Source organism: Clytia hemisphaerica, unplaced genomic scaffold, assembly GCF_902728285.1.
Source record: "Clytia hemisphaerica strain Z4C2 unplaced genomic scaffold, Clytia hemisphaerica genome assembly, whole genome shotgun sequence".
NCBI lineage: Eukaryota > Metazoa > Cnidaria > Hydrozoa > Leptothecata > Clytiidae > Clytia > Clytia hemisphaerica.
The window spans coordinates 670795-697377 of NW_027104297.1; the positions used below are offsets into that span (position 1 = coordinate 670795).

A 26583-nucleotide genomic window follows, 5' to 3' on the forward strand; every position below is an offset into this window, starting at 1 on the left:
TAGACATCTCAACTAAAACAACAACTCGAAGAATTACATTCATAGCGTTCGTTATATCTAGAACAATAAGCCATCTATAAAATAGTTTCTATAGTGTTTGTCGTTAAAATTTATTTATACTTCTTTTAGGTAAAACTTTTGACCCTGTGAAATTGTCATTATCATTAATGAGATGATTTAATGTGATTTTTTAACGTTTTTTGGTAATTAAGTGTATGTTTCGAGGAGAGGTAGTTTTTGGTTTTGTGGTCACTGTGGTACTGATATCGTTTGTATTTTCTCATCATCCTATTATTGTCTTCTTATGTGTTGATACTTGTGTTGATACTTGTGTGAAAATTATTTTTTTAAATGAATTCATGATATGCACCACTGGAGAGTCTTCTGAGAACTTTTAAAATTTTCCACCCAATACGTCACTTAAACAATAGAAAAAGTGACGTATTGGGTGGAACAAAACAGAAAAGTTGCATAAATTTCGTAAAGTCATTGCAGTGTTGCATATCATGAATACCTCAAGTTTGAAGGTTGAAAGAATTTGGGAGAAGGGGTCCAATACAACAATAAACTTTGAAGGGCCAGTACAGAAAGTGAAATATGCTGATTGTGTTGTTAAAAAGTTTTCTTTGATAAATAAAAACTACTATTTTGAAGGTTGCTGCAACTTGTTGAATAAATTTCGAGGAAAAAGGGGTTTCACAAATTTTGAAGGGCCAGTTCATGGATTTTATTACTTTTCTGTTATCCTTTAGTACTTACGATACATACTCATTTTGATGCTTAAAAGAAGAGGGTATCATATTACAAATCATCTTGTGTTACACATGTTTGTGACATATTATACGTACATTCTTAATTTCTACTTTTCATATTTATAGCTATCTTATAAAAACATATTTCCTTATAGATTAAAGATTACGCAAGACACAAGAAAAAAACATAACATGATAAAAAAGAAATGTAATCTTTTGAATTGAGTTGTGAGCTTGTTTATTGCATGTTCCTTCCATAAATTCACTACTACCAGTCTTCTTGAATGGGTTGAATACAATATGGACGCATCATGAAAAGACGTAAGGGTTGGTGAAGTGCATTGGACCATCGGACATTCTAGTACAGTCATGGTTTGCTATCGAAAATTCATCAAATATCTCTACCCTAAACCAAGAAGAAAAACAATGGTTGTATTGAGTCTCATTGCTATTGTTTTCATCTTTTTCTCGGTACAACGAACTACTCACAGAAAACATATCAAGAATACACTATGGGTCAGCCATCAGAATCTTTCACCAGATACTTGGCAAGGAGACACAAACTTTGGGGGTAGTTTTAATAGCATTGAAAACAAAGATGAGACGAAACAAAAGGTTGAACCAGAGGTTGAATTCGTTCCAAAAAGTCGTTTCGAGAGCATGGAAAACGTATACAACATTACTTTCGAACCATCAAGGAGCGTTCTTGTATTCACCGGCTCTGAGACTTCCAACACTAAAGACCAACTGAAGGCGCTCTTCCGATCAATGAAAATTGTTTTCGATTTTCTGACTTGGAATAAGATGGACGATAACTACTTAACTATGCCAAGGTTCATCGATAAATATGGCCACACGCGTTACCAGACCTTTATATTCACTGATGAAAATATCTATGACGATTTTGATGGTTATAATTGGGAGCTTGTTAAAAGACATTGCCAACGATTTAATATAGGAATCGTTATTCTATGTCATCCTGTTCATACAGAGACCATTAAAACCAAACAGTTGACTTCCTTACCACTAACACTTATTTACGGCGTCAACAACTTGAAGACTGCGGAGATTCCATCCAATGATGTTTTAAAACTGGTCAAGTCACCGAATGTTCTAAAAGGTGATTTGCCTGGCAAAAGACATGTTTTGTTTCATTCCAAGCATCCGACGTTTAAAACGTTAATGATGACGGATTCGGCGTTTACGGGTGGACGTAAGCGTAGGGATACGGGACAACAGGACCTGATTAATTTCAATGAAAAACACACTCTGTATAGTATCAGTAAAAGTGCGATCGCGTTATACGATCAAGGTCTGTTTGATGGTGTCCGTAAATTCATATTCGGTGTGTCTTTTTGGGAATCGTGGCTTTACCAACTTGTTTTGATGGATTGTTTACAACTTAGTTCGAATGGTTTCCTTGGAAACGATTTGCAGCGATACATACAGATTGACGTGGATGATATATTCGTTGGCAAAACTGGCAAACGACTGGTCAAAGAAGATGTACAGGTTTGTGATTCATTTTTACGTCTCTTACTCGGCGATCTGTGGTTAGATTCATTTTTGAAATATTCCTGAACCGGGCAAATAATTGAAGTTACACCTTTTTTACATCAGGTCGATGCTCAGTTCTTTTATTTGTGGCGTAAGGTCTGTCGTAAAAAGAGTTTCCAAAAAAAGAGCTGTAGGTTTTAAGAAAAGAAAATGCTTTTGTCATTTTGTGGTTTTTTCAAACTTAAAAATTGTATACTTTAACAGTAACCTGCTTAAAAGCACCTAAAGATGTTTATTTTATTTCATAAGGTGAAAACCTATGATATTTAGTGAAGTGTATTCAGCGTTGCGTTTCAAACCTGAAGGGCTAGAAGGAGGAGAATGTTCAAGTTTTTTCTGAGAAAGTGTTCTTCCTATCCAAAAGATTCACTTGAATAGACCATTTGGGGGTTAAACTCAATCACTGCGCTCTTTGAAGGGCGGCGCTAAATACAGGAAACGCGGTAGGTAATTTGAGGGGTAGCTTTATCATTCCGAATGGAGGAGTTAAATTTGATGTACTGTAACAAGTTGTTCAATTTTTGTCTTTTAAGTATTTCTATTAAAAACTGAATTTCCGAATCGAAATTTGGTGAGCATTTTTACAGTTAATTTAGATATCAACACTTTATTTGAAAAAATATAGCGATTTGTTTTTTGAATGTATTTCGCAATCAAAATACACGATAACAGGCTTTCCGATACTAGAATACATTTGTAGTGAAACAAAAACCATAGAGTTGATTAATCTTATTTTGATGCAAAACGAGACTAAATTAACTCGCCGCCTGCTTGTTTAAACAAATTGATTAGGAAACCAATGTTTTTGAAGCTTAATCGTGTGAGCTTGACCCTGCTTTCCGTTTATGGGAAACTCTTTTAAAAATTACATTCTTAAGGCCTTATCGACGCGTATAAAAAGAATTCAGCCGCTCCGTTATCTAGAAATTTCTGCTCGAAGCTAGAATTCTGCGAATCATATTCTATTAGAAATTTATTTATAGTGAATTACCTGTTTTCAGTTTAGGTTTTAAATTTATCTAGCCATGATTTTCTATCGTTGCGCCGCACATCACAAACTTTCTGTTCCATCCAAAATTTTTGAAGCTTTCTAATGTTCTTAACTTTTTTGAGTTTTAAGCCGGGCTTTAAATAATCTTAAAATATTCATATTTTCGCCATTGTGTGAGTATTTTTGTGCTATTTCCTAAGAAATTGTTTTTGTGTCCTTAAAACCTTAAAATATTCTTAATATTTTAGCCATTTAAGCTATTTACATTATTACGATTAAGCAAAATGATTTTATTTCAGGCTATGATTAAAGCAAAAAAAATATCTTAAAAAAATTATTATCAGTAAATCCCGATATTGGTTTTATTTCAGGCTATGATTGAAGCACAAGAATATCTTTCAACGAAGATAACCAATTTCAAATTCAACATTGGATACTCTGGTCAACGATATCAACTGTCCAACGATTCGCGTGAACGCGAAGGAGACGCTTACCTGATGCAGAGCGACGTTCACAAGCACTTCCGCTGGTTTTGTCACACCTCTAATCACATAAAACCTCATCAATTTTCTCGTGACGAACTCATCAAAGATTTCGAATGGAACAAAAAGTTTGCCGAGGTAGGTACCTTCAGCTCAAAAGCTTTTTTTTATGGATACGTCCAGAATTTTCGGAACGTTTTTGGTTTTTAAAAATTTAAAGTGTTTTAAAGTGTTCTTAGTTTCACCGTTGCATGGATGGTATACTTGTGCAATTTCCTAAGAAAATTATGTGTTTTGGAGTCCGCGAAGCCTTAGAATGTTCTTAAAGTGTTTTTATTATTTTCGCCAGCAAAGCTTTGTGTTCTTATATGGTTTGTTCTTATAAAAATGAATATATGGTCATGGATCAAGGGATTAAGCATAACGGTTTGAAATATTACTAGCTTCGATGCTGGTTTTAGTTAATGAGAATTCCAATAAGAATTCCAAAGAAAGATCTTGTCCTTTATCAGAAGCTCAATTCCGAACAAATCTGCTGCGACGCTGTACCAACAGTTTGTTTTCCCATTTCTTTTTGGTCACCATAAATAATAATCTTTCAAATAGTAGAACAGATAAAATTAGTGTAGTAAAAAGTTAGGTAAAAAAAGAAAAAAACAAGACGAATGGTGAAAATATCGTAAATAAATTTTAAATTTACAGCTAGAAAACATAAAAACAGAATCATGGCATTCTAAATTTATAGCGCCATGAGCAGAATAAAAAAGTGTCTTTTCTTCCTGACTGACAGCTAGAAAACGTAAATTGACGTCAATTTTAGAAAAATAGAAGACATTGCATCAATGACGTCACTTTCTCCTTTTTGACCTTGCATTGCAAAGTTACGGTTTGACATTTGACATAAAAATAACTTCTAACTGTCAACAACAACTCTTCGCAAAAATAGTTGAATAGAATTGAAAAGTATGAAAATGGAAAAGAAGGAGGTTTTTCTTTTAAAAGCTTTCGGTCGAAGTATGACCATACGCAAAGCCGATGCGGGTGTGTTTCGGCAGAGAAACAACAACAGCCTAAAAGTATCACTGGAGAAAAAGTACGTGTTTGGCTAGGTCATGGACGTTAGAAACAGTTAAAAGGTGAGGAAATCCTCAATTGTTTTTGGTAATGCCACGTTCACCTAACATCAAAGACAAAGACTCACAGCTTCAAATTGTGAGCAAATATCAGCAAATGAACCGCTAAAAGTAAGTGCAAAATATGCTTTTCCCTCTTCAATACTCGAACATAGTTTTCATGTTTCCTCAGGTTTCCTTTTTATTCGCGCATTTTTTACGACTTTATTTGGACAATTTTATATTAAAATTTATTTAAACAAAGAGCCCTACATCATTTTAAGCTAGTCATCTGAATCTTTCTTGCTAATATTGGTACTCTTTTGATTCTCCACTGACAGGGTGAAAGAAAGCGTGCCATCATCGCCGTCCGTTCGTTGAGTTCATCTAATTAAATGAAATCGGAGTCTCTTATTGATAAAGTAACCTAGACTGTCAACCAAATCAAGTCATTATTGTCTCGTCTGTGATCTTGACTATACGCAACGAACTGGACTATTGAAACTTCTTCAAGTGATACAATATCAAACCAGAAGACCTTGGTCGAATACCTGTTCTTACCTTTTGATTTGGACAATCTCATGAAATGTTATGTAAGGTCAGTCTCTAAGCTAATTTACAAAGACGACTCGATAGAATTGACAATGAATTTAAGGATGGTATTTAGTTCCACCGAATCTTTCTTCAAAGATCAGATAATTCATGTCATAAATCATCAATTATCTTTCACCAGACGTAGCACATCAAATGGAAAGTAAAGAAATCGATTGAAACAACAGAAAAACATCTTCCTTTGATTATAATATTTTTGTACTGGGCTGATCGTTCTTATATAAAACTGATTTTTCTTAGCTAAAAGTTCGGAGAAGAAGAATCGTGAGCGAGGTTTAAAATTGATATCTAAAAGCCAACAAAACTGCACACATTTTTGAATTTTATCTTTATAGGCGAATCAAGGGTACAGGACCCCCATAGGACCATCGTGTTCTGATGACGTATTTTTGTTGATATAAAATTTTAGATGATTTTTTTAAGTCTAACCAACGGGAAGGCGTTATCAGTCCTGACTACCCATGATTCACTTGACCTTAACAAATGTTCAGCCCTAGTGAATTATCATTAGCGATCAGGTGATTTCGAGATATCTCTTGATCAGCGAGGAGCTCAAGAAAACATCAGCCTCTTTATTTTTCCCTTGGGTAAAGACGCAGAACAAGAATATCAAGCTTAAATTGGAAGGAGACAAACTTCCTCAATGACAAGCAAGCGAATTATTATGAGCTGTGATTAACGTAAAAAAGAATACTAGATTTAAAGGTTTTTTGTTTTTTATTAAAAATGATATGTTTATTTGTTGCTGTGGTGAATTCACCATTGGCCGTCATCTTTGGGTAAAGAGGCTTCTTGGGCTTCTTTCATGAGCTGTTCGGCGAAAGCTAAACGTTTTTTGATATTTTCCCGAAGTTGGCATTTTTTGTAAACTCGAGAAGCAATTGAAGACTTTGCTTATTTTCTCTCTTCTTTCTTTCGGTGATGGTGTGGAACTTGTTTTGTGACGGTGGAGATGTTGTGGACGGAAGTAGACCGCATTCTTTCAACTGTTGATACTTTGAGTCAGTAACGGTCAATTCTACGCCATTTCGATCCACGAATGTGATCAATTTAGTTGAAGATTTTTCTGTAACCTTGTTACGGTGGCTCTTTGAGACTGAATCGGCCTTGCTTTGAAACAGCGGAGTTATGGTTTTAGGAATTAGACCGCACTCTTTCAACTGTTGATACTTTGACTCAGTAACGGTCAATTCTACGCCATTTCGATCGATGAAAGTGATCAATTTTGGTGATCATTTTTCTGGAACTTTGTTAGGTTGCCTGTTTGCGACCGTGAAGATGATATGGGAGGAAGCAAACCACATTCTTTCAAATGTTGATACTTTGAGTCAGTAACGGTCACTTCTACGCCATTTCGATCCACGAATGTGATCCATTTAGGGGGGGGGGGGTTTCACGGTTGGCGGAAGAGCGGAATCGGCCCTTTTTTCGGACGGAGTGGCGAAATTTGGCGAATATTTAGACGGAATTACGGAAATTGGGTTCTCTGACGGAGACGAGCAAATAAATTTGCGGAATTTCGGAATTGGTAAAAGATATTCAAAATTTGCGGAATTTTCGACAAAAATATTGAATTTCAAAGGAATCTTCGGTGACGGAATTTTGGTTCAATTTAAGACGGTTTGACGGAAATTAGAGAAAAAATTGGCGGAATTGCGGAATCGGGTACCCCCTGAAACCCCCCCTAATTTAGTTGAAGATTTTTCTGTAACCTTGTTACGTTGGCTCTTTGCGGCTGAATCGGCCTTGCTTTGCAATGGTGGAGTTACGGTTTCAGGAATAAGACCGCATTTCTTCTTATTTCTACGCCATTTCGATCGACGTGATCAAAAGTGACACTTGAAATCTACTATTGCAGCTGAGAAGGTCTAGTTTCTTGTTGTCCTCTGGTATTGCCTTTACAGTAGAGCCATTTTTTTTGTGTTTTAAGTTTTACTTTTTGTTGGAATGGTCTCAACTGTTCTATCAACTGGTGTGTGGCTGGTCAGTAGGTTGTGGTATAGTTCAGGTAAGGTGGTGGTTATTTCGGAGTCGTTGATAATAAAATTCGAGAAAAACAAGCAGACGTGAAAAACTTCATAGTATAAGTCAGACAAGACACTTAAATCGATTGTAGAAAGTTTTGATTAACACCCACTGCCGAGCCCTTTTTTATTAATAAAAAATTTAACCTCTTGGAATTTCATCGAAAGTCTAACTTTAAAAGGCTCTTGTTGCTTCAATGATGCCTCTAAATTTTATATTCTTAGCATTTTTCTTTTTTCAAATTCTTTGTTACCCAAGTTTGATGATTTTATTTGCTTTGGTGACTCTTGCCAGACATTTTTAGATAATCCCTTGTTTTGCTTATCTTTAGTTGCTTCTTTCTTATCGTACCTGAACGACTTTGGCGATGGATGTTTCCTTGACAGGAAGTGCTACCTCAGCTTCTTCGATGATGGCTGGTTTTTTGAAAGGATTTTCTACGTTGCATTCTAGGGTAGCTACCTCAGCTTCTTCGATGATGGCTGGTTTTTTGAAAGGATTTTCTACGTTGCATTCTAGGGTAGCTACCTCAGCTTCTTCGATGATGGCTGGTTTTTTGAAAGGATTTTCTACGTTGCATTCTAGGGTAGCTACCTCAGCTGCTTCGATGATGACTTGGCTCGAAAGAAAAGTCTACCTCATATTCTAGGGTAGCTACCTCAGCTTCTTCAATAATGACTGGTTCCTTGAAAGAAAGTTCTACCTCAGATTCTAGGGTAGCTGCCTCAGCTTCTTCAATAATGACTGGTTCCTTGAAAGAAAGTTCTACCTCAGATTCTAGGGTAGCTGCCTCAGCTTCTTCAATAATGGTTCCTTGAAAGGATGCAACAAAACTACCTACCTACTTAAAACAAATAAATAAAAAATGATAAAAATAATAATTTAGAACAATTTAAAGTGAGTTAGTGTTTCTTGCGGCTGTGACTATTGTTACTTGAGGATTTATTGTTACTTTTGGCAACAAGGTCAATTAGTGCTGCTAACTTCACCAATTTTTACATTTATATTGCCAGAGCTACAGGTCTCAGCCGTATTGTCATCGTTTTTCCCTGCCAAGGGAATGTCGCCGATTGAAGTGTCAGCTCCTGTATCGCAAGTACTTATCTCGTTGTTTAGTATTTGGCATTCGGCTCCAGCTTCATTTGAGCCCTTGTTTTTGGCTCCAGCCGACATTTCTGCCTTAGATTCGACATAACTGATGCTGGATTGTGTTACAAGTGTTGTAATACTGCCACTAGTCTCGATAGGTGGCTCAACTAACCATTTCACGTCGTCACCAATTGTAATTTGACTGTCAGTGTTGGTTGGTTCGTTTAGATTGCTCACACTGTTTGGGAGGATCTTTTGACTAAACACTTTAGTTCGGATGTTCTGAAAAACAATTGAAAAAAAAGATTCGTTTCATGGGGGGAACATCTTTTTTTTGAATGGGCTGAGGTCTACTTGAGAAAATATACAACATCGTGTCGAAGACAGAGGCTAGCAACTTCGGCATCTTAGATGATGGCTGGTTCCTTGAAAGGATTTTTTACTTTGCATTCGAGGATAGCAATCTCGGCATCTTCGATGATGGCTGGTCCCTTGAAAGGATTTTCTACTTTGCATTCTAGATTGGTCCACTGCTATTGCTTCGAGTACGATTTTTCTTTTATCATTGAGGAAGGAATTTTAAAAATCGATTGGAATTAACTAAAATAGCTCAACTTTAAGATTTTAATCAATTTCAATTTAATATGTCTTGCCTTTAGGGTAGTTATTGGTTCCTGGTGTTTGGCTGGAGTGGTGCCTCGACAGTTTCTCAATTTTTTTCTGGAGCACTGCAATTTGCGAATGACTAATTCAAAAATTAATCATAATTTCACTATTTAAAATACTTAAAAGCCCTCAAAAGATGAAGATATTAAATTACTTCGCAAATTTAAAGCAATTAAATTAAAGAATGAATTAATTATATTATCAGATAAATGTTTGAACTGCAATGGTTCATAAGGTAAAATCACAAAATATATTTCGAACATTCACGTCCATCATCAGTTAAAAAGTAAGCTACAAGCAAAATGTTCAGTATTTCTAAAAAATTGAAAAAAATCATAAAATCACATGGGAATATAAAACAAGTATTAAAAGAGAAAAGGAAACAATTAAGTCATAAAATTGTGCATGTACATATGAAAACAATGTAATCATCAAAAATAGATACATATACCCAAGGCTATCATTAATAGCGACAATGGAATAAATACTATTCAAATCTTAATGAGCAGCTGTCTGCTTTTAAACTCATCCTTGGTGTTGAGGTCTGGTTTTATTTCCCTAATAAATAGTGCCTCAATTGTCAATAAGTGTACTTCTCCTTTGATTGTAGAGCCTAAAATTTCAAGGTCCTCAAATTCAGGTTTTCGTTTACAACATCTCATGAAATGCATCCTTACTGGCCCTTCCTTTCTATTTCTGTGTTCTTTAAAGCGGGTGATCACGTGTCGAGCAGTTTGCCCAACATAGCAAGAATTACATCTTGGACAAGAAATTTTATAAATCGCTCCACTTTTCAGTTCTCTTTTGATAGAAGGTTTAAGGCTAGGAAGGGTTGTTTTGAGCTTTCTAAGTGTGACCACTGGTTGTACTGGTGCTCCACACTTGTGAAGATGGTTAATAAAGTTATCAGTCACTTTACCACGATATTCCACGAAGAACTTTACTTTAGCTTGCTTTTGTTCTGGCTCCTGGTTTGACGTTAACAATTGCTCGTTTTCTTTTGAAATGATTTTCTCGATGGTTGAAGAAATGATTGGGTCATAAAATTCTGGTGGATACTGGTTCTTCTCTAACATCGACTTAGCCCTTTGAAGGCTTTCATGAAAGTGGCGCCAGTGACTGCAAGCTCTGTATATTCTGTGGACAATACCAGATACTACATTCCGTTTGTATCGTTTCGGTGACAACGCGTGGAAGTTCATCATAAGCCCGGTATCTGTCGGTTTGCAGTACCATGTTGACTCAAGGGAGTTTCCTTTGTGTATGATACATACGTTTAGGAAAGGTAGCTTACCATCCTCTTCAATCTCCAACGTGAATTTCAAATTCTTGTGGACTTTCTCATCGTCGTTAACGTCAATCAACTTTTGATCAATGTGTTGTCGTTTAATTGATCTTAGAATATCGTCCATGTAACGCTCGAAAATTTTCGCGTCATCTTTGATGAATTCTTCGAATTTGGACAACCATATATTGGCCAGACAAGGGGCTGGTTGGGAACCCATAGCTAAGCCATCCACTTGTTTGTACGGTCCATCATGAGTTAGCAACATAACGTCAGTTGTCGCAAGTTTGGTTAGTGTGATAAATGTTTCTTTGTCAACAGGTGGCTTTTTTACATTCCCAGAATAGAGTAGGTCAGCTGCATCTTGGATCGCTTCGTCGACGGGTACGTTGGTGTACAGCGATTTCACATCAAACGAGATCATGACTTCGTCCTCATCTAACTCGATATCCTTTAGCTGATCAACCGTTTTCTTTGCTGAACTATTAATTTTCGATTGTGGTACGACTGACAACCATTCTGTTATTCTTTTGGCGATGTTGTAGTAGGGTGAAGATGGCATTGATAAGACTGGTCTCATCGGTACATTTTGTTTGTGGACCTTCGCTGTGCCGTATAATCGGGGTAGTTGTCCACCTGTTGATCGTAGATCTTCTAGTAACTTATCATCGATTTTACTGTTTTTATTCAAGGTAATTAGTTCTGAATTTATCCTTTCTTCCTCTTTTAGCACCACTTCCCTTGCATTCTTACGTGTTGGAGTTTCTTTTACGAATTGACTTAAGTTTAGAATGTCATTCATTTTTTCCTGGTATGTGTTCTCTTTCATCACACAAATCCCTGTGCCTTTATCGAATGGAACTGCGAGTAAGGCGTTTTCTTTCAGGAAACGGTTAGTCATTTTCACGTGTCTAGGGATCTTTTGTTTTGAACAGTTTTTTACGTATTTTAGGGTGGCGATGTTTATGTCGTTGATTGTTTCATTTGTCACGTCTGGGTTTTGGAGATTATTGAGTAACAAGTCCATCTCGGCAAGGAAGCCTTTCGAGTCAAATTTCGTCAAAACAGAGTTCTTTGGCCCCATTGAAAGTGTATCAAGTACGTATTTCGGTACTGGAACCTCGACGTCTAGTAGTCTAACGGTATTGTGGAGCTGAAATAGCGGCCGATTTTGTTCTTTTGATAAATTATCCAGCTTTTTCGATTGTGTTGACATTACTTCATTCCTCTCCATTCTAACTTTCAATCTCGAATGGACTATTATCGATGGTAGATACCTCCTGTGGACACTAAATTTAAGAGCGTCTCGTATGTCTTTTATGGTTGCGTCGTGGACTGCTCGTGCTTTTTTGGCTTTGTTGCATTCTTCTTTCAGTAAACGTTTCTGAAAATTATGGACGATCGTTGGTTCAAAACACCCATTTGTGGGTACACGAAATTTCAAAAAACGTGGCACTATATCAGCTTGCAAACAACTGTTCAGAAAGTTAATTCGACAAATATTTCTCATTCTCTTCAACAGTGCTCTTTCGTATTCCAAAAACATTTTCCATTGTTCCTCCTTTTTAAGGTATTTTGCCAAGAGGCGATACGATAAAAACATTGCGTTGTTAATTTACAGATAAATGTTTGAACTGCAATGGTTCATAAGGTAAAATCACAAAATATATTTCGAACATTCACGTCCATCATCAGTTAAAAAGTAAGCTACAAGCAAAATGTTCAGTATTTCTAAAAAATTGAAAAAAATCATAAAATCACATGGGAATATAAAACAAGTATTAAAAGAGAAAAGGAAACAATTAAGTCATAAAATTGTGCATGTACATATGAAAACAATGTAATCATCAAAAATAGATACATATACCCAAGGCTATCATTAATAGCGACAATGGAATAAATACTATACTAATTATATTATCTCAATTAATTAAAATTATATAACATGATGACTGGTGTTGTTTTGGAGCCTGACCTTTTGCTTGGTAATTTGTAATTGAAACCTCAAACTTTAATGGTGGTATGTTTTGAAACTTCTTTGATGACACATTTGGTCGTCTTTTTTTTTCTCAGTTTTAGTTTTTCTTGTTTTAACTGCATAGCACGCGGTGTAGTGTGTGCATCAAGTGCTTGGAATTGATTGGTTTTTACGTTGAACTGTGGTGTTGAACTGACAGCAGACACATTTATTATGACGTCACTTTTCCTGGTCAATTTGATTGATTCCTCGGTTTTCCGAAGGTGCACTTGCAATTTGGTCACTTTCCTCATCTTTGATTGTTGGCAAAGATGGCTTAAAACGAGTTAAAATGACTTTAGGCTCGTATTCCCTTTCTTGAGGTCTGCTTGAGGTGGACTCAATGTATCCCTTGTACATCTCCTTAACTAACGCCTTTTGATGTAACTGGTCTGGTTTGGTTGTTTGAAACTCAACGTCTTATGTTGATTTGCTTGGAATCAGAAGTTGTCCAATTAAGTGGACTTCTTGTTCTTCAACGGGTTTATTATCTATATGTTTGATGGTTAATCGCATCTCCTGTATTTGAGTGCCTTGCCATTCTACTGCTTTGTCCTGTCTCTTAATTATGTTTTATCTTTCGTCCGATAATTTGACGATGTCTTCCACGTGTTTCTTCATCTGTTTTAATTCCTGAAAGTTTTTTAAAATAAATTCAATTGTTGAGAAATGAATTGAATATGGTTTGTTACTTTTTACCGGGAGAGGTAGGTTTTCGTGGATTCGGGTCCTATACATAATGATAATGGCTATCCGCAAAGTTATAACGAGTACTATAATCGAAGGAATTTATTTCTTTTCCCAAGGAGCAATGTAAAGTTTTTTAAACTTATTGTCCTATTGCTATTGGTGCTTTTTTTCATTTTCAAAAAATCTTTAGAAAAACTTCCCCTTCTCCCAGTAATGGATATTAAATGGAACGGTACAATGTGGTATGAAGCTGTTTTTTATTAAAGAACTGACTGATATAGATTACTTACTTCTTTCAACAACTTGTTTTCGTCCTCAATTTGTCTAACGTCTATTTCACTGGTAGGACTGAATGTCGATGGTAAGAGTTCTTCTCGTGTATCGTCTGGGTTTTCAGGCAGCAAGACGTTGAATATACTTACGGACATGGCTGCAAAGTCTATGGCTATTTTAAAAGTATTTCGGCTGGGCTTGATTTGTTGTTGTTGTTGTTGGGTGATGGTAGTGTTTTTTGGCGTATTTAATTATCGACATCAAGAACCACCCAGTGTTTAGAAGAACCTTACTACATTATTGTTAACCGCTACTAATTCCTGATAACATATCGTCTTTATTGTTTCAGCCATTTTCTCACATCACCTGATTGACTAATGACTTTGAGAACGTCATCATCTGTTTTATCTATGTTATCATTGCAGTTAGTTCATGATATGCATCATCGTAATGTCTTCTAACATTAACTCACGGACCTAATAGCTTGATTGGTTATAAGTGACGTAAAACCAGTCAATATGTCACTTTCAACCAATCAGCTGTTGGGTCCGTGGAAGACATTGTAATGAATGGTGCATATCATGAATAGCCATTTCAGATGAAGGTACCCGTTCTGTTGAATTGCCAACAATCGCAACTGGTTTGTGGTTAGTGTTTTTGAAATGGTATTAGGTACGACTGGTTTTGAGTAATGATGTTTTGCGAGTTTCAGTGTCTTTAAATATTTTTGCTGTCAACTGACTGATGGTTAACGATGGCTTCTCTTTCGCTTGTTGGATTAGTTTTTGTTTTCACTAAACGCTTTCGGTACTCGAAGATACCACTTCGTCCGATAAACTTTGTACAAATCAATGAAGCATGTCAGGAATAGCCTCTAGTGTGTTGTTATTGATGTTATGATCTTCATCTCCTTTTTAAATAAAGATAATAATTAAGCAATTTAAAATTAAAGGTTGAATCAATTATATTATTTCAATGAATCAATTAAAATTATATAAATGAAAGAAAATACCTCTGGACAGCTGGCCTATAATATATAATTTGGTAAGAATGAGACTTCTAGTTTTTGGTATCGTCCGTATGTATAGCCGGCAATCACCAGCCAAATAAAATACTTTGAATAAATTATGAATAAATTCAATAAGTTATTAATGATAACCTCGTCGAATAAGTAGTTTTTATTACAAAATTACTTGTTTAATTGCTGTTGCGATTATTTTTCATGTGTCGACTTCTACCATTCACCATCATCATCCTCTGGTAAGGATCCTTCCTTCATTAGTTTGTGTGCGAAAGTTAAACGTTCTTTTGATATGTTCCAGAAGTTGGCGTCATCTTTCGTAAGCTAAAGAAGCATTTGAAGGCTTTCGACGTCTTCCTTGTTCCTTTCAGCGATAAGGTTGGCATCGTTTTGCGACATCGGAGCTGCAGTGGTCGGAAGTAAACCGCACTTCTTTAATTGTTGATATTTTGAAAGAGAAATGGTCATCTCCAGGCGCATTAATGAAATGATGTGTAGTAAGGTAGTCTCAGGCGATTTCGAATTTCTCGCATAAACAAAGTTAACAGTTTTTGATCCCTGGATCTTTTTCTCCCATTTTTTTGGACCACCCTGGATTTTCGACCTCGTTATACTGAGCATCCTGGATTCTCGACCCGAATTTACTGACCACCCTGGATTTTTACACTCAAAAAACCATACCACCCTGGATTGTTTATTTTCTAGACCACCCTGGACGTCACACGTCTCCTCAATATAGGGGGTACAGACTTTTTCTGGAATAGCCCATTTTGTTTTAGCTATGTTTTCATTGTAGCCAGTAGCCATTTCAGGTGAAGGTACCCGTTCTAATGAATTGGCAACACGTGTAACTGGTTTGGATGATAGATTCTTCCTCTCTTATAACATTAGTTTTTGTGCTCTTTAAACGCTTTTGATACTCGAAGATACCACAAAAGTTTCATGCCGTCCTATCATATGTCCTATATAGAACAGTCATCAGCCAAACAAAATAGGTTAAAATACAAAATTCAATAAGTTAATTACAATGATTTCTTCGAAGAAGTGACGTCAATTACCCAATTTAAATGACGCCGAAGCTCTTTGTATTCGCGGTTCTTGCGGTGGCACCAATAAATAACGAAATAAAACTCAGCATTAGCAACTCTTCGCTTAACTTCACTTGGCTTTAGATATCAACTAACTTCTTCTATCATCAAATTTTACGACTTTTTTGAAACTTTAGTGTAATTGTTAGTAAAAATTTAAGATCTTTTATTTTCAGCAATTTGTATTGTATATTTTTTTGTTCATACAACGGTATTGTACTTCCTTATTAATAAATTTAACTGCATTTTATTGCTAAAGAAAATTAAATTTGTCCTATACAGTAGGACTGGTCCCCGCCCTGGCGAAAATTGAAACGTATTTGTGACGTTCATTATCAGCTTCGTGGTAGCAGGTTGGGGTGCAGGGCTGATTTCTCTTGTGGGTGCGCCGAAAATAAAGGGCGCCTCTCATCTTATCTCGGCGCCCCTTTTGCTTTTTATACACCCTAATCTTAGCAGTTTTCAGGCATAAAGAGGAAAATAATAAAAAAATGTTGCAAAATCCAACCCCCGGCTATCAGCCCTCAATTTTGGTTGACTCACCACGCTTCTATATTAGATAGCCTATCCCTTTTCCACAGCGATTTTTTAATGTAACCAACTTTGCCAGTTTATTACCTTTAACACGTTCACAATCGAGCCTTTTTTTAAAGTTGAAATTTCGACCTTTTCGAATTTTATCGAAAATTTGACTTCCAGTTCTGGCCTGAGTTTTGGCTCAAATGCCTTCAAATTATACCAATAGCAATACCAATCGACGAAAAATTTTACGAATACTCTAAAAATGCAATGAAAAAGCATGCAAGAGTTTTTCGGTATCAAAAGCCCTTTAAGTACTACCGGTATTTTGATCCCCTACTATGAGCTACTCGTGTTAATATGGTTTGCTTTACATAGAAGTGATGTCGGTTCCTTGAAACAATTCTGCAATGACTTGAAGTGATCCGAGGATCCGAGGGAAAATATTAGACGGAACGATGTCGTCTGGTATAGGCTGGAACAGGATGCCTAAAAGAAATTCTCAAATTTGCATTCTGGATTTAGTAAAAACTTTGTGCAACTACACGGTTTTTTTATAAGAACATCCAAAATTTCTCACTCCTTGGGATGCAATTAACTTTTTGAGTTTCTAAGCGTTAAAATGTTTTTAACATTATTTTCTCCATATTTTGAGTATTTTTGTTCATTTTCCTATGAATTTGGTGTTCTAAAGTCTGCAAAGTCTTAAAATATTCTTAACTTGTTTTTAACATTTTGGCCATCGAAGCCTTATGTTCTTATATAGTTTGTTCTTATAAAAAAAAACCTTGTAGCCTTTGAAAACCACCTCACAATCCGATGGAGGGACCTCCTCAACGAAATTGAGGATAAGATAATGTTCGATCGATTTGGTTTTCATTCGGCAAGGTAAATTATTTGGCAACAACAAGTTTTTTGATGGTATTATTTTATTATTTTAAAACGTGATGTACAAATGTTGATGGTGACAAAGTTTGGTGTAAATTTGGTGATTGGTGTAAATACGTTAGAGGGCGTTGACTTCGGAGGTCTTTTTGATAGACGGTTTGTATTACAACCTTATTTAGATACCTTGGTCACACCCAACCTTTTAAGAGATGAACTAACTTATTGAGATGATGTTTGGCGTGACACGTGACACGAGCCACACCATTTCGATGGATTTTTTAGCACTTTGAAAAAGCGCCTCCATCTGGCTGCGAAACCACCATTAGTACGGTTGTTGTTTGTAGTGTTAGAAGGGTGTTGACGAACATATATTGTTTCAGTGTTTTCTGTATTGAGTAGAGCCAACTTTCTTTTAGGTTTTAGACATTTTCGTTGTGTTGGAAGGGTCTCAACTGAATCTAGGGTAGCTACCTCAGCAGCATAAATGGTGGCTGGCTGCTCGGAAGAAAGGTCTTCCTCCGACTCTCGGGTAGCTACCTCAGCTGCATTAATGATGGCTGGTTCATTGAAAGAAAGTTCTACCTCCGATTCTAGGGTAGCTACCTCAGCTGCTTCGACAATGGCTGGTTTCTCGAAAGAAAGTTCTACCTCCGATTCTAGGGTAGCTGCCTCATCTGCATTAATGATGGCTGGCTCTTCAAAAGAAAGGTCTTTCTCCGATTCTAGGGTAGCTACCTCAGCTGCATTAGTGATGGCTGGCTCTTCAAAAGAAAGGTCTTTCTCCGATTCTAGGGTAGCTACCTCGGCTGCATTAATAATGCTTGGCTCCTCGAAAGGAGGTTCTACCTCAGATTCTAGGCTAGCTACATTAGGTTCTTCGGCTGGTTCCTCCATCTTGGATTCTAGGGTAGCTGCTTCAACATCGTTAGTGAGAGGAGACGTCATCGTTCTGTTTTTTGCTCTATTTCTCATACGCTTCCTTCTGGTTTTCTTTTCGCGTGCCAGTTGCAATACGCAGTCTGATTGTATCTCCATTCAGATACTAAGATTGCGTGCTCTTCAACTGGTTGCTTGTCTGAAAGAAGACATTTACTTTTATCATACATGGTAAAAAACATCGAGGGTTAGTACGTTAATAAAGTTAGCTCTAGTTTAGACGGCAGTCTTTCTGCCTTGTCTATTCTAATTGTTAGAGTAGACAAAAAGTGGGTAGGAAAGTTCTTCTTTTTTATTTTGGAAGGAATGCTTAGTCGTCAAAAAATACGTTGACTTAAGACAGCCCATTGTATGCCCACTTTAATCAATTTAATAAATTTAAATAAATGGAAATCTCCTAAGTTGTTAGATTACCATTCACCTTCTGCTAAACTAGCTGTTTCCTATCAGTGTTGCGAAGGACTTCGGATCCCTCGTTTCGCAAGTTGCATTCAAAAAAGATGCACAAAATCAAATTTTTGTCAAAACGTTACTTGATTTTCGTTTATTATAAATAAGAACGTTGAATGGGTAACACCCTTTTTTTTTTTTGATTTACCTTCTTTTTTCGAAAATTTCTCTGCTATTGTTGTTACAGAGACATCGCTCTCTACGCCCTGTTGCATCTTTATACTTGAAATTTAAGCACGTGGTCAACTCCTTTGATTTGCACGTGACTTTATGTCTCTGACAGTGCCACCCATTTCTCGGTAGGGCAGAGTTAGCGGTGGCACTTGCATTATATTAATTGAATTAATTAAATTAAATTAATTTTATACGCAAAATATTCCAGATTATCTTACCAAAAATTGCAAAATATAATATCAAGAATAATACACAGTTGAAAATTTACTGACAGCTAATTTAAAAAGACATTTATCATGGGCCTATTTGTTTCACTTACTATAAATGCTGTAGATGCTATTTGCTAAAAGTGCTATGAAATTCCATGAAAACTTTGAAAATGATAGTAAATATTGCAAGTTTTGTTGTCTGCCATCTTTATGATCCCTGGTTGTACTTTGAATTTTGAAAAGTAATTTTCAATCCACTGTTTATTTACGGTTGTGTGACCACCATCCCGACATTATGAAAACAACTGCTATTTTGATTTCAGATATAGACCCGTGCGTGGAGCAAGCTACAGTTTCAGCTCTTCACTTCTCTAATTTTATTGGTTTAAAATCGGCAATCAGGCTAAGAAAGTATCATCCAGTCTAATTTTAGATGCAATTTTTACTGTGAAGAAATTGCAAACTTTGCTTTGCTTGCAGAAGGTTGATGTTTTTACTATTTTTGCTAAAAGGGAGTTTGCAAGTTTATTTACAAAAAGTGCTACAGATCTGGACAGAAAAAATTGAATCGAGTGTACTTGTAGTAAACATAGCAAAAATAGTGATGAAACAAATAGGCCCCATGTCTTATGTTTTTTATAAGCATATCTTTTTTTGGAGAACAAGCTCAAATTATTCTTGTGATATGCTTATATTTCCGAGAGAAAGATTTTTCATTTAGAATGAAAAAGAAATGAACCCTCCCAAGTATACAACCCAGAACAGTGACTAATGACCAAAGCTCACCGATATGCTGATGATATACTTTTTTTTCATTAAATCCAGATTTTAGTATAAGCACGTTATGCTTATAAAAAATATTTATTGCAATGAATTCTATTTTTTTCATTCACAGAGGTTTGGCTTAGATGTTGATCACACGTACGCCGTTGCACCACACCACTCCGGTGTGTATCCCGTACATGATGCCCTGTACAAAGCATGGCAGTCGGTTTACGGGATACAGGTCACCTCGACCGAAGGTTATCCGCATTTGAAACCTGCCTATGGACGCAAGGGATTCTTGTATGAAGATATTATGGTAAGGAGGATAAATTATTTTGCGCGCTACAAATTCCTTTTCAGTTGCATATCTAAAATTTTAAAATGTTGAACGGTGAAAAAGAATGCGGCTATTATGTTTTGATTTTTCCCGACATGTCTCGGACTCGGTCCGTTCTCAAGGGAATCATGAAAAAAAATAAAAATTGTAAAATTTTAATAATTATTATGAGAGAACTACTTGTTTTTTTTGCGTGGTACTTTCTTTCGTGATTTTGTATGCCTACCGTGAAAATAAGCCTTAAAAGAGAACCTAGTAAATCAAAAAAATATCGGCCAATAAAGGGTGTCAACTGCGAAAATAAGCTCCGCTAAAACACCGATTCCAAACACTTCAATCGTGAACATTAGTATCTTTAAAGTAGGTACAGCTTCCAAATAATTTCAGGCAGGTAGAAAATATTCATGATGAGACACCGACCGAACATCAGGAAAGATAGATTTGAAATTATATTTTTCTTTCCAGGTTCTACCACGGCAAACGTGTGGCTTATTTACCAAGACATTAAGTGCTGCGACACACCCCAAAGGACCAACGTATTTGTACGATATGACGCAAGGTGGCGAACTGTTCTGGACTATACTCTTTAACCCGGTAAGTTGCATGCTCTGCTGTTTTTCATTCAAAAAATTCCCTTTTATAAACTCCTCTTTTTGTTTGTACAATTGCCTCCCTTTTATTCGACCTTCAAGGAACTAAGGCATTGTTTGCTGAATGGACAATAACACTCGTTGACTTCCGAGTTAAGGAGACTTTCGAGTTAAAAAGACTCTGCTGTATTAACGTACTAACTCATCCTTTACAGATTCTTATTTTCATGACACACATGAACAACTACGGTATGAAAGAGAGGCTGGCACTCTCAGTCTTCAAGAACGTCACAGATTTCGTGGACAGATGGACCAATCTTCGCATGCAGTCCATCCCACCTGTAGAAATGGCTAACAAATATTTCGAATTGTTCCCGAAACAGATTGAACCTCTATGGACGGTAGGTATTTTTTACTGATGTTTACGAAATTGTTGAATTGCCTGAACCAGACGGACAATGTATCAATAATGCGATCCAAAAATCGCGTGGTGGGATAGGGTTAGGCTACCATCTACCTGAAATTTTATAACGACCCAGTTGGCACTCAACATTGTTTCGACGTTCATGTAACGTCTACGACATCCATAAAACGTAAAATGAATGTTGAAGCAATTTTCTTGTTGGGTCATTTTATTACTTACCACTATGATTTTTATGAATTACTGAAAGTTTTTTGGTTTCTTCTTTGTGATCTAGAAAAAAAATGTAATCATCTCTCAAATTTCCATCAGGTTCCAATTCCTATCTCATCATAGGCCGACTTATTAAAAAACTACTTGTTACAAAATCTGTAAACAACTCGCAAAGTTTAAAAAAACTGGGGACATCCTTCCATTGATACAAGATTTTTGCTTGAGTTTGTAAATTTAAAAAAAAGACTTGCCGACATAATTCTTTACAAACCAAAATCTGTTAGCACATATGTTGCGCGTTTTATCAACCATTGCGCTAGTAAATTGACTTTGCGACTTGAATCTGCTTTGTTAATTCATTACCAAGTTTATGTTTGTGTGTTTTTCAGCGACGGAGACGGTAAGGTTCTAATTTGACTAGATCATGATCAACTGAGGACAACGGTAAATCAGCACTTTTACCGTCCTCGATTTTGCGGGTCAGAACGACCGAGACGGTAAGGTTCTAATTTGACTAGATCCTGACGAGCTGAGGACGACGGTAAATCAGCACTTTTACGGTCCTCGATTTTGCGGGTCAGAACTGCGGGTTTTTCTACTTTACCGTCCTCAAAAGTGAAAATATATAAACTCGCTATTATCCCATTTCACAGGACCCATGTGACGATTTACGTCATCAACTGATCTGGAACCACACAAACAAATACTGTATACCGGACAAGAGGTCCACCATTTCTCGGCTACCGGATGTTTTGATCCTGGGTCCGCAAAAGACCGGAACGACCGCATTGTTGACATTCCTAGCCATACATCCGGACATAGTGACCAGTGTTCGTAGCAACCACTCTTTCGAAGAAATACAATTCTTCAACAAGCGAAACTACAAGTTCGGTTTGGATTGGTAAGCTTTGTTGATGATATAATAACCTGAAGCTTTGTCTGCACAATTGAGCTGAATAGATACTAAACTCTCTCACAGTTCACAGAATTTTTAGATTTTTTTTCTATTTTATAATATCACACCCATCTTTTAAACAGGACAAAAACACTGCAACATTTTCTTCGAACCCTTTCTCAAGTACAGTCTTTTTTTATCTCCGATGCTGCTTATATTGAGACTGACTACCCTTTCTCAGACCAATCATGCTTGACTCGAATATAGTAGGCTAAAGTTGATTTGCACTTACTCGTGCAAGAAAATTCATTTGTTGATCTTACCTAATATCAGTTACTTCCTACTTTGCAGGTATCTCAATTTCTTTCCTGAAACGCGGAAATCAAAAGATTTGGTGTACATTGACAAATCGGCCAACTATTTTGATTCATTGAAAGCACCATTAAGAGCATCATCTTTCCTACCTCAAGCCAAGTTGGTGGTCATTTTGATCGACCCTCGTTTACGTGCTTACTCCTGGTTTCAGGTATGAATATGTTTGTTTGCCATTGATGAAAATAATGTTCTTTTAATGAATGGACAAAGGAGCGATGACCTAGTGTTCATGGGGTCAGCGCTTCAAACCAGAGGTATGTGGTTCGAATCCCCGCCTGTTCCATTTTTCAGTACTTAGATAGCCAATCCGGCTGACCGTGAATACAAAAGAAAGATTGTCTAGATGTTCTAGATTACTGGGTGATCCACGTTAAATATCGACTCGTCCACATACAAATACAATAGAAAGATTGTCTAAATGTTCTAGATTACTGGGTGATCCACGTTAAATATCGACTCGTCCACATATAAACTACGAGTTGAGGGTCGAATATGCTCAAATAGTTTACTTTAGTAACATTTTATTACAAAAGTTTTGAAATTTGATGTAGAAAGGAAATTTCCATGCTAGTATTTCGTCCTGATATATCCTTATTAATTACGTCATCAAGGCTTCCCCCCCCTTTAGAAGTCGAATTTGAAGATCTGAAATTTGTGGACCAATAATAAAGATCTTGGATAGAAACGCATTTTTTTATGAGAATCATTTTAATATCATTTTGGAAGTCAGAAGTTATTTCTTAATTTATGAAATAGCACATGCGCAGTAAGAGTCCAATGGTGCCTTACCCGCATACCTTTTACGAGGTGATTAGTACAAAGAATTTGACGAACGATCACGAATTTGACATGTTGACAGCCAAATGTTTACTACCTGGTCGTTACGCAGAATCTATCGAACGCTGGTTGCAATACTACGACTCTTCTAAGGTAGGTCTTTTTCATGCAGTGTTTACTGAAGTTCTCCCGTCTTAAAATCCTGTAGAATTCACCAACATTTCAAGAACATGTGCTAATTTGATGTGTAAAATCTATGTGCTGTCTCAAGAGACAAAAAACTTGCTTTGACCACTTTGTAAGCAATCTTGTTTTTATTCTCTTTCGCTTCAATTTTCATCGAATAAGCGTATCGAATAGTAGAACGTCGAATTAGAGAGCGGGGACTCTTTTGACTCCTGTGCTCGATTGTACAGGCTAAATCCAAGGCAACAATAACATATAAAAATTATGTCGATAAATTTAAACAATCTTAATTTTGACTGCAGTTAGCTGGCAACGTTTTGTGTAAATCACTCTGTTATGCTCTCCTTTTTCGACAGCTCTTGGTGCTTGATGGAGATGAATTGAAGCACAAACCGATAATGACCATGTCCAAAGTTCAAACTTTTCTCCGTTTATCGCCTTATCCTTTCCACAAACACATCACGTAAGTCTGTTCATTCTCTGGGTCTTTTCACTACATAGTTGAGTACCTCAATAACTCGAGCACTCACGGGGTACAAAAATTTGTTTGAGTTAAGGGAATTTCGAGTTATAGAGTAAGGTTTGTAAGGCATTGTTCACTGAAGGGACCGCTGAACTTCTTCGAGTTAAGGGAATTTCGAGTTATAGAGTAAGGTTTATAAGGCATTGTTCACTGAAGGGACCGCTGAACTTCTTCGAGTTAAGGGAATTTCGAGTTATAGGGTAAGGTTTATAAGGCATTGTTCACTGAAGGGACCGCTAAACTTCTTCGTCTTGAGGAGACATTCGAGAGAATCACTGTGTTAGAGCGTGGTGGTCCTGATTACCCATGATCCTTTTCAACCTTGAAATAACCTATTTTATATTCTCTACTTACTCCAGGTACAGCAGTAAGAAGAAATACTTTTGCAGGTTCTTTCACAACAAACATTATTGTCTTGGTAAAGGTAAAGGGAGAGATTACGGCAAGATGACGGGTAAGGAATGGCAATTCCTGTCCAATTATTATCATCTTCCTAACCTCAAATTGTATGACTTGCTGAAGAAGTTGGGGAAGATTATCCCGGTCTGGTTGCAAAAAGAAATTGATCTCGTTCAGAATAACAAGCACAAACGTAGACGACGCAGATCAGTTTAATTCTTCATCCTCAATGGTGAGGTTAAGTAAGATGCTATTTATGGTGTGAGAATGTGTATACCCACCTGTACATAGACCGTTCTACCAAAACCCGTGAGAATAATCTTTGAAATCTCATGTACACACATTTTAACGACATTAAATTAAAAAGCCTCTTGCTTATAACGTCGCTAATGATTCGAATATTAAAATGTTGGTCACTTTCAACGGCCCTTAATGTATTCTTTTTATCATGAAAATTTCTTTAATTACCATTTACCATTTAAATTATCACGTTAAAATTTGAATTAATATTTCGACCAGCTATTTTTTAATTCGTATATATATTTTTAGATTATCGCTCAATAATTAATTTTCATAATGTTGGTTTCATTTTCAATTGTCAATTTTATCCTAATTTTTAATTTATTTTTGACGACTCTAATTACGAAATTAAGCTTATTAAATTGTTCTCCAATTACGGTCAGAAAAACCTCTCTTCTGGAAGAGAGACTTGAAAAAGACTTGATCCAAACTGATCCAAATCTTCTGAAAAAGACTTGATCCACTTCTGTTTTTGTCACCCTTGTTTCTTTGCATTGGCTCTTAACAAGACCTTAATTTTGTGGGTGGGGCGTATCATAGATTTATAAAGGCTTCATAAGGGCTTTATTTATAAATCTTTGGGGAGTACGGGGGTCGAAAACTCTGAAATACAGACGTATTTTTTTAATCATCGTCATCACTGACAGCAAATATTGCTAAAATCCTTATAAAGTGCCATGCGGTACTTTTAACACCGAAACACCAACAAAAAGAAAGCTAATACCGTCAAACCCTCATGTCCCCGCTTAGTGTGACCACAAAGGTTTGCTTATCTAACCGAACCTATAATCTTAAGAAATTTTTATCAAGCTACCAATATTATTTTAATCTCTTTTTTTGTTAAACCTTACTTAAAGTAATTTGTTACATATTTAACATTTTTATACCCCAATTCAATTATTTTTTTGTGACATTTTTTAATAATGTCATAATGATAAAATGTTTATTTATGATGTGTAGGATTATATATTATATTATTTCATATTCTATATTTTAAACAATGTTTTTTTACCCTAAAAGCCACATGTAGCAATATAATACCTCTTATTCCGTAAAGGAATCGACTTGAGTGATAATGACACCCTTTTAGACACCCCAAGTTAGAAACTACATCATAAACACAGAAAAAAATCTTTCAATCCTGGGCCTGAAAAATGGCCATTTTCGGGGTAGGAAAGTTTGCATAAAATTTTCCAAGGGTTGTAGAATGGCAAAAATCACCCCCGAAATTTAATCGAAATATGTAATCGTTAAAAAATCTCAGGGCTAAAAAAATTCCACCCCGAAAATGGCCATTTCCCAGGCCTGGGACTTTAAGATTTTTTCCTGTGAGAACTCTTCATGTTCAAACATATGTTTGGTCATTTTCTGTCGACTAATGCGATCTAAAACTTATGGTATTTTTTCAGTTTTGGAGACATGCCATAACTTACCCGAGACATTTTTAGGGTCGCCAATCATGAGATCCCAGCTTGGCACAGAATGACAAAATAACGTCCATCGTACAACGTTTGATGAATGTTAAAACAACATTGTATACCAGCTTGGATACATCTGTATTCGAAAAGTACTATTTATCTTTCAGTGATGGTGGCCAAGCAAAGTAATTCGTTCTTTTCTTCTTTTTTTAGCAGAAAAAAAAGAAATAAAACATAACAAGTCTTGTGTTGAAAAGTGCTGAAGATTGGTACCGATTGTATTAAATAATGTGGCTGGTTTGGTCAAAAAGACATCTGGCGAAAGTTTCTGGCAAATGAAAACCGAGGTTTGCCTTATTTCTCTATCCCGATGAAGATTTAAATCTGAAGGCTAATGTATGACTGTTTCTCTTTAATTTTAATTACTCTCATTCTCTGCTTGCTTTGTTTACGTTGTACAGCAAATGGTGAAAATAAGAAATATAAATTTTAAGAATGTTTTTAGACTTAAAACTCAAAAAGTCAGGAACAGCTTTCATAAATTTTAG

General features: G+C 36.2%; 1 protein-coding gene across 1 annotated transcript; it reads left to right on the top strand.

Annotated features, from left to right (window-relative positions):
* The first annotated feature begins 911 nt into the window (after nt 1-911).
* LOC136817297 (bifunctional heparan sulfate N-deacetylase/N-sulfotransferase 4-like) lies at nt 912-24992 on the top strand. Its single transcript, XM_067073639.1, has 10 exons — nt 912-2264; nt 3672-3920; nt 19732-19917; nt 20404-20532; nt 20744-20929; nt 21816-22063; nt 22409-22583; nt 23189-23362; nt 23752-23858; nt 24278-24992. Exons 1-10 carry the CDS (start codon nt 1122-1124, stop codon nt 24531-24533), a joined length of 2853 nt encoding a protein of 950 aa, XP_066929740.1. The 5' UTR covers nt 912-1121; the 3' UTR covers nt 24534-24992.
* The last annotated feature ends 1591 nt before the right edge of the window (nt 24993-26583 follow it).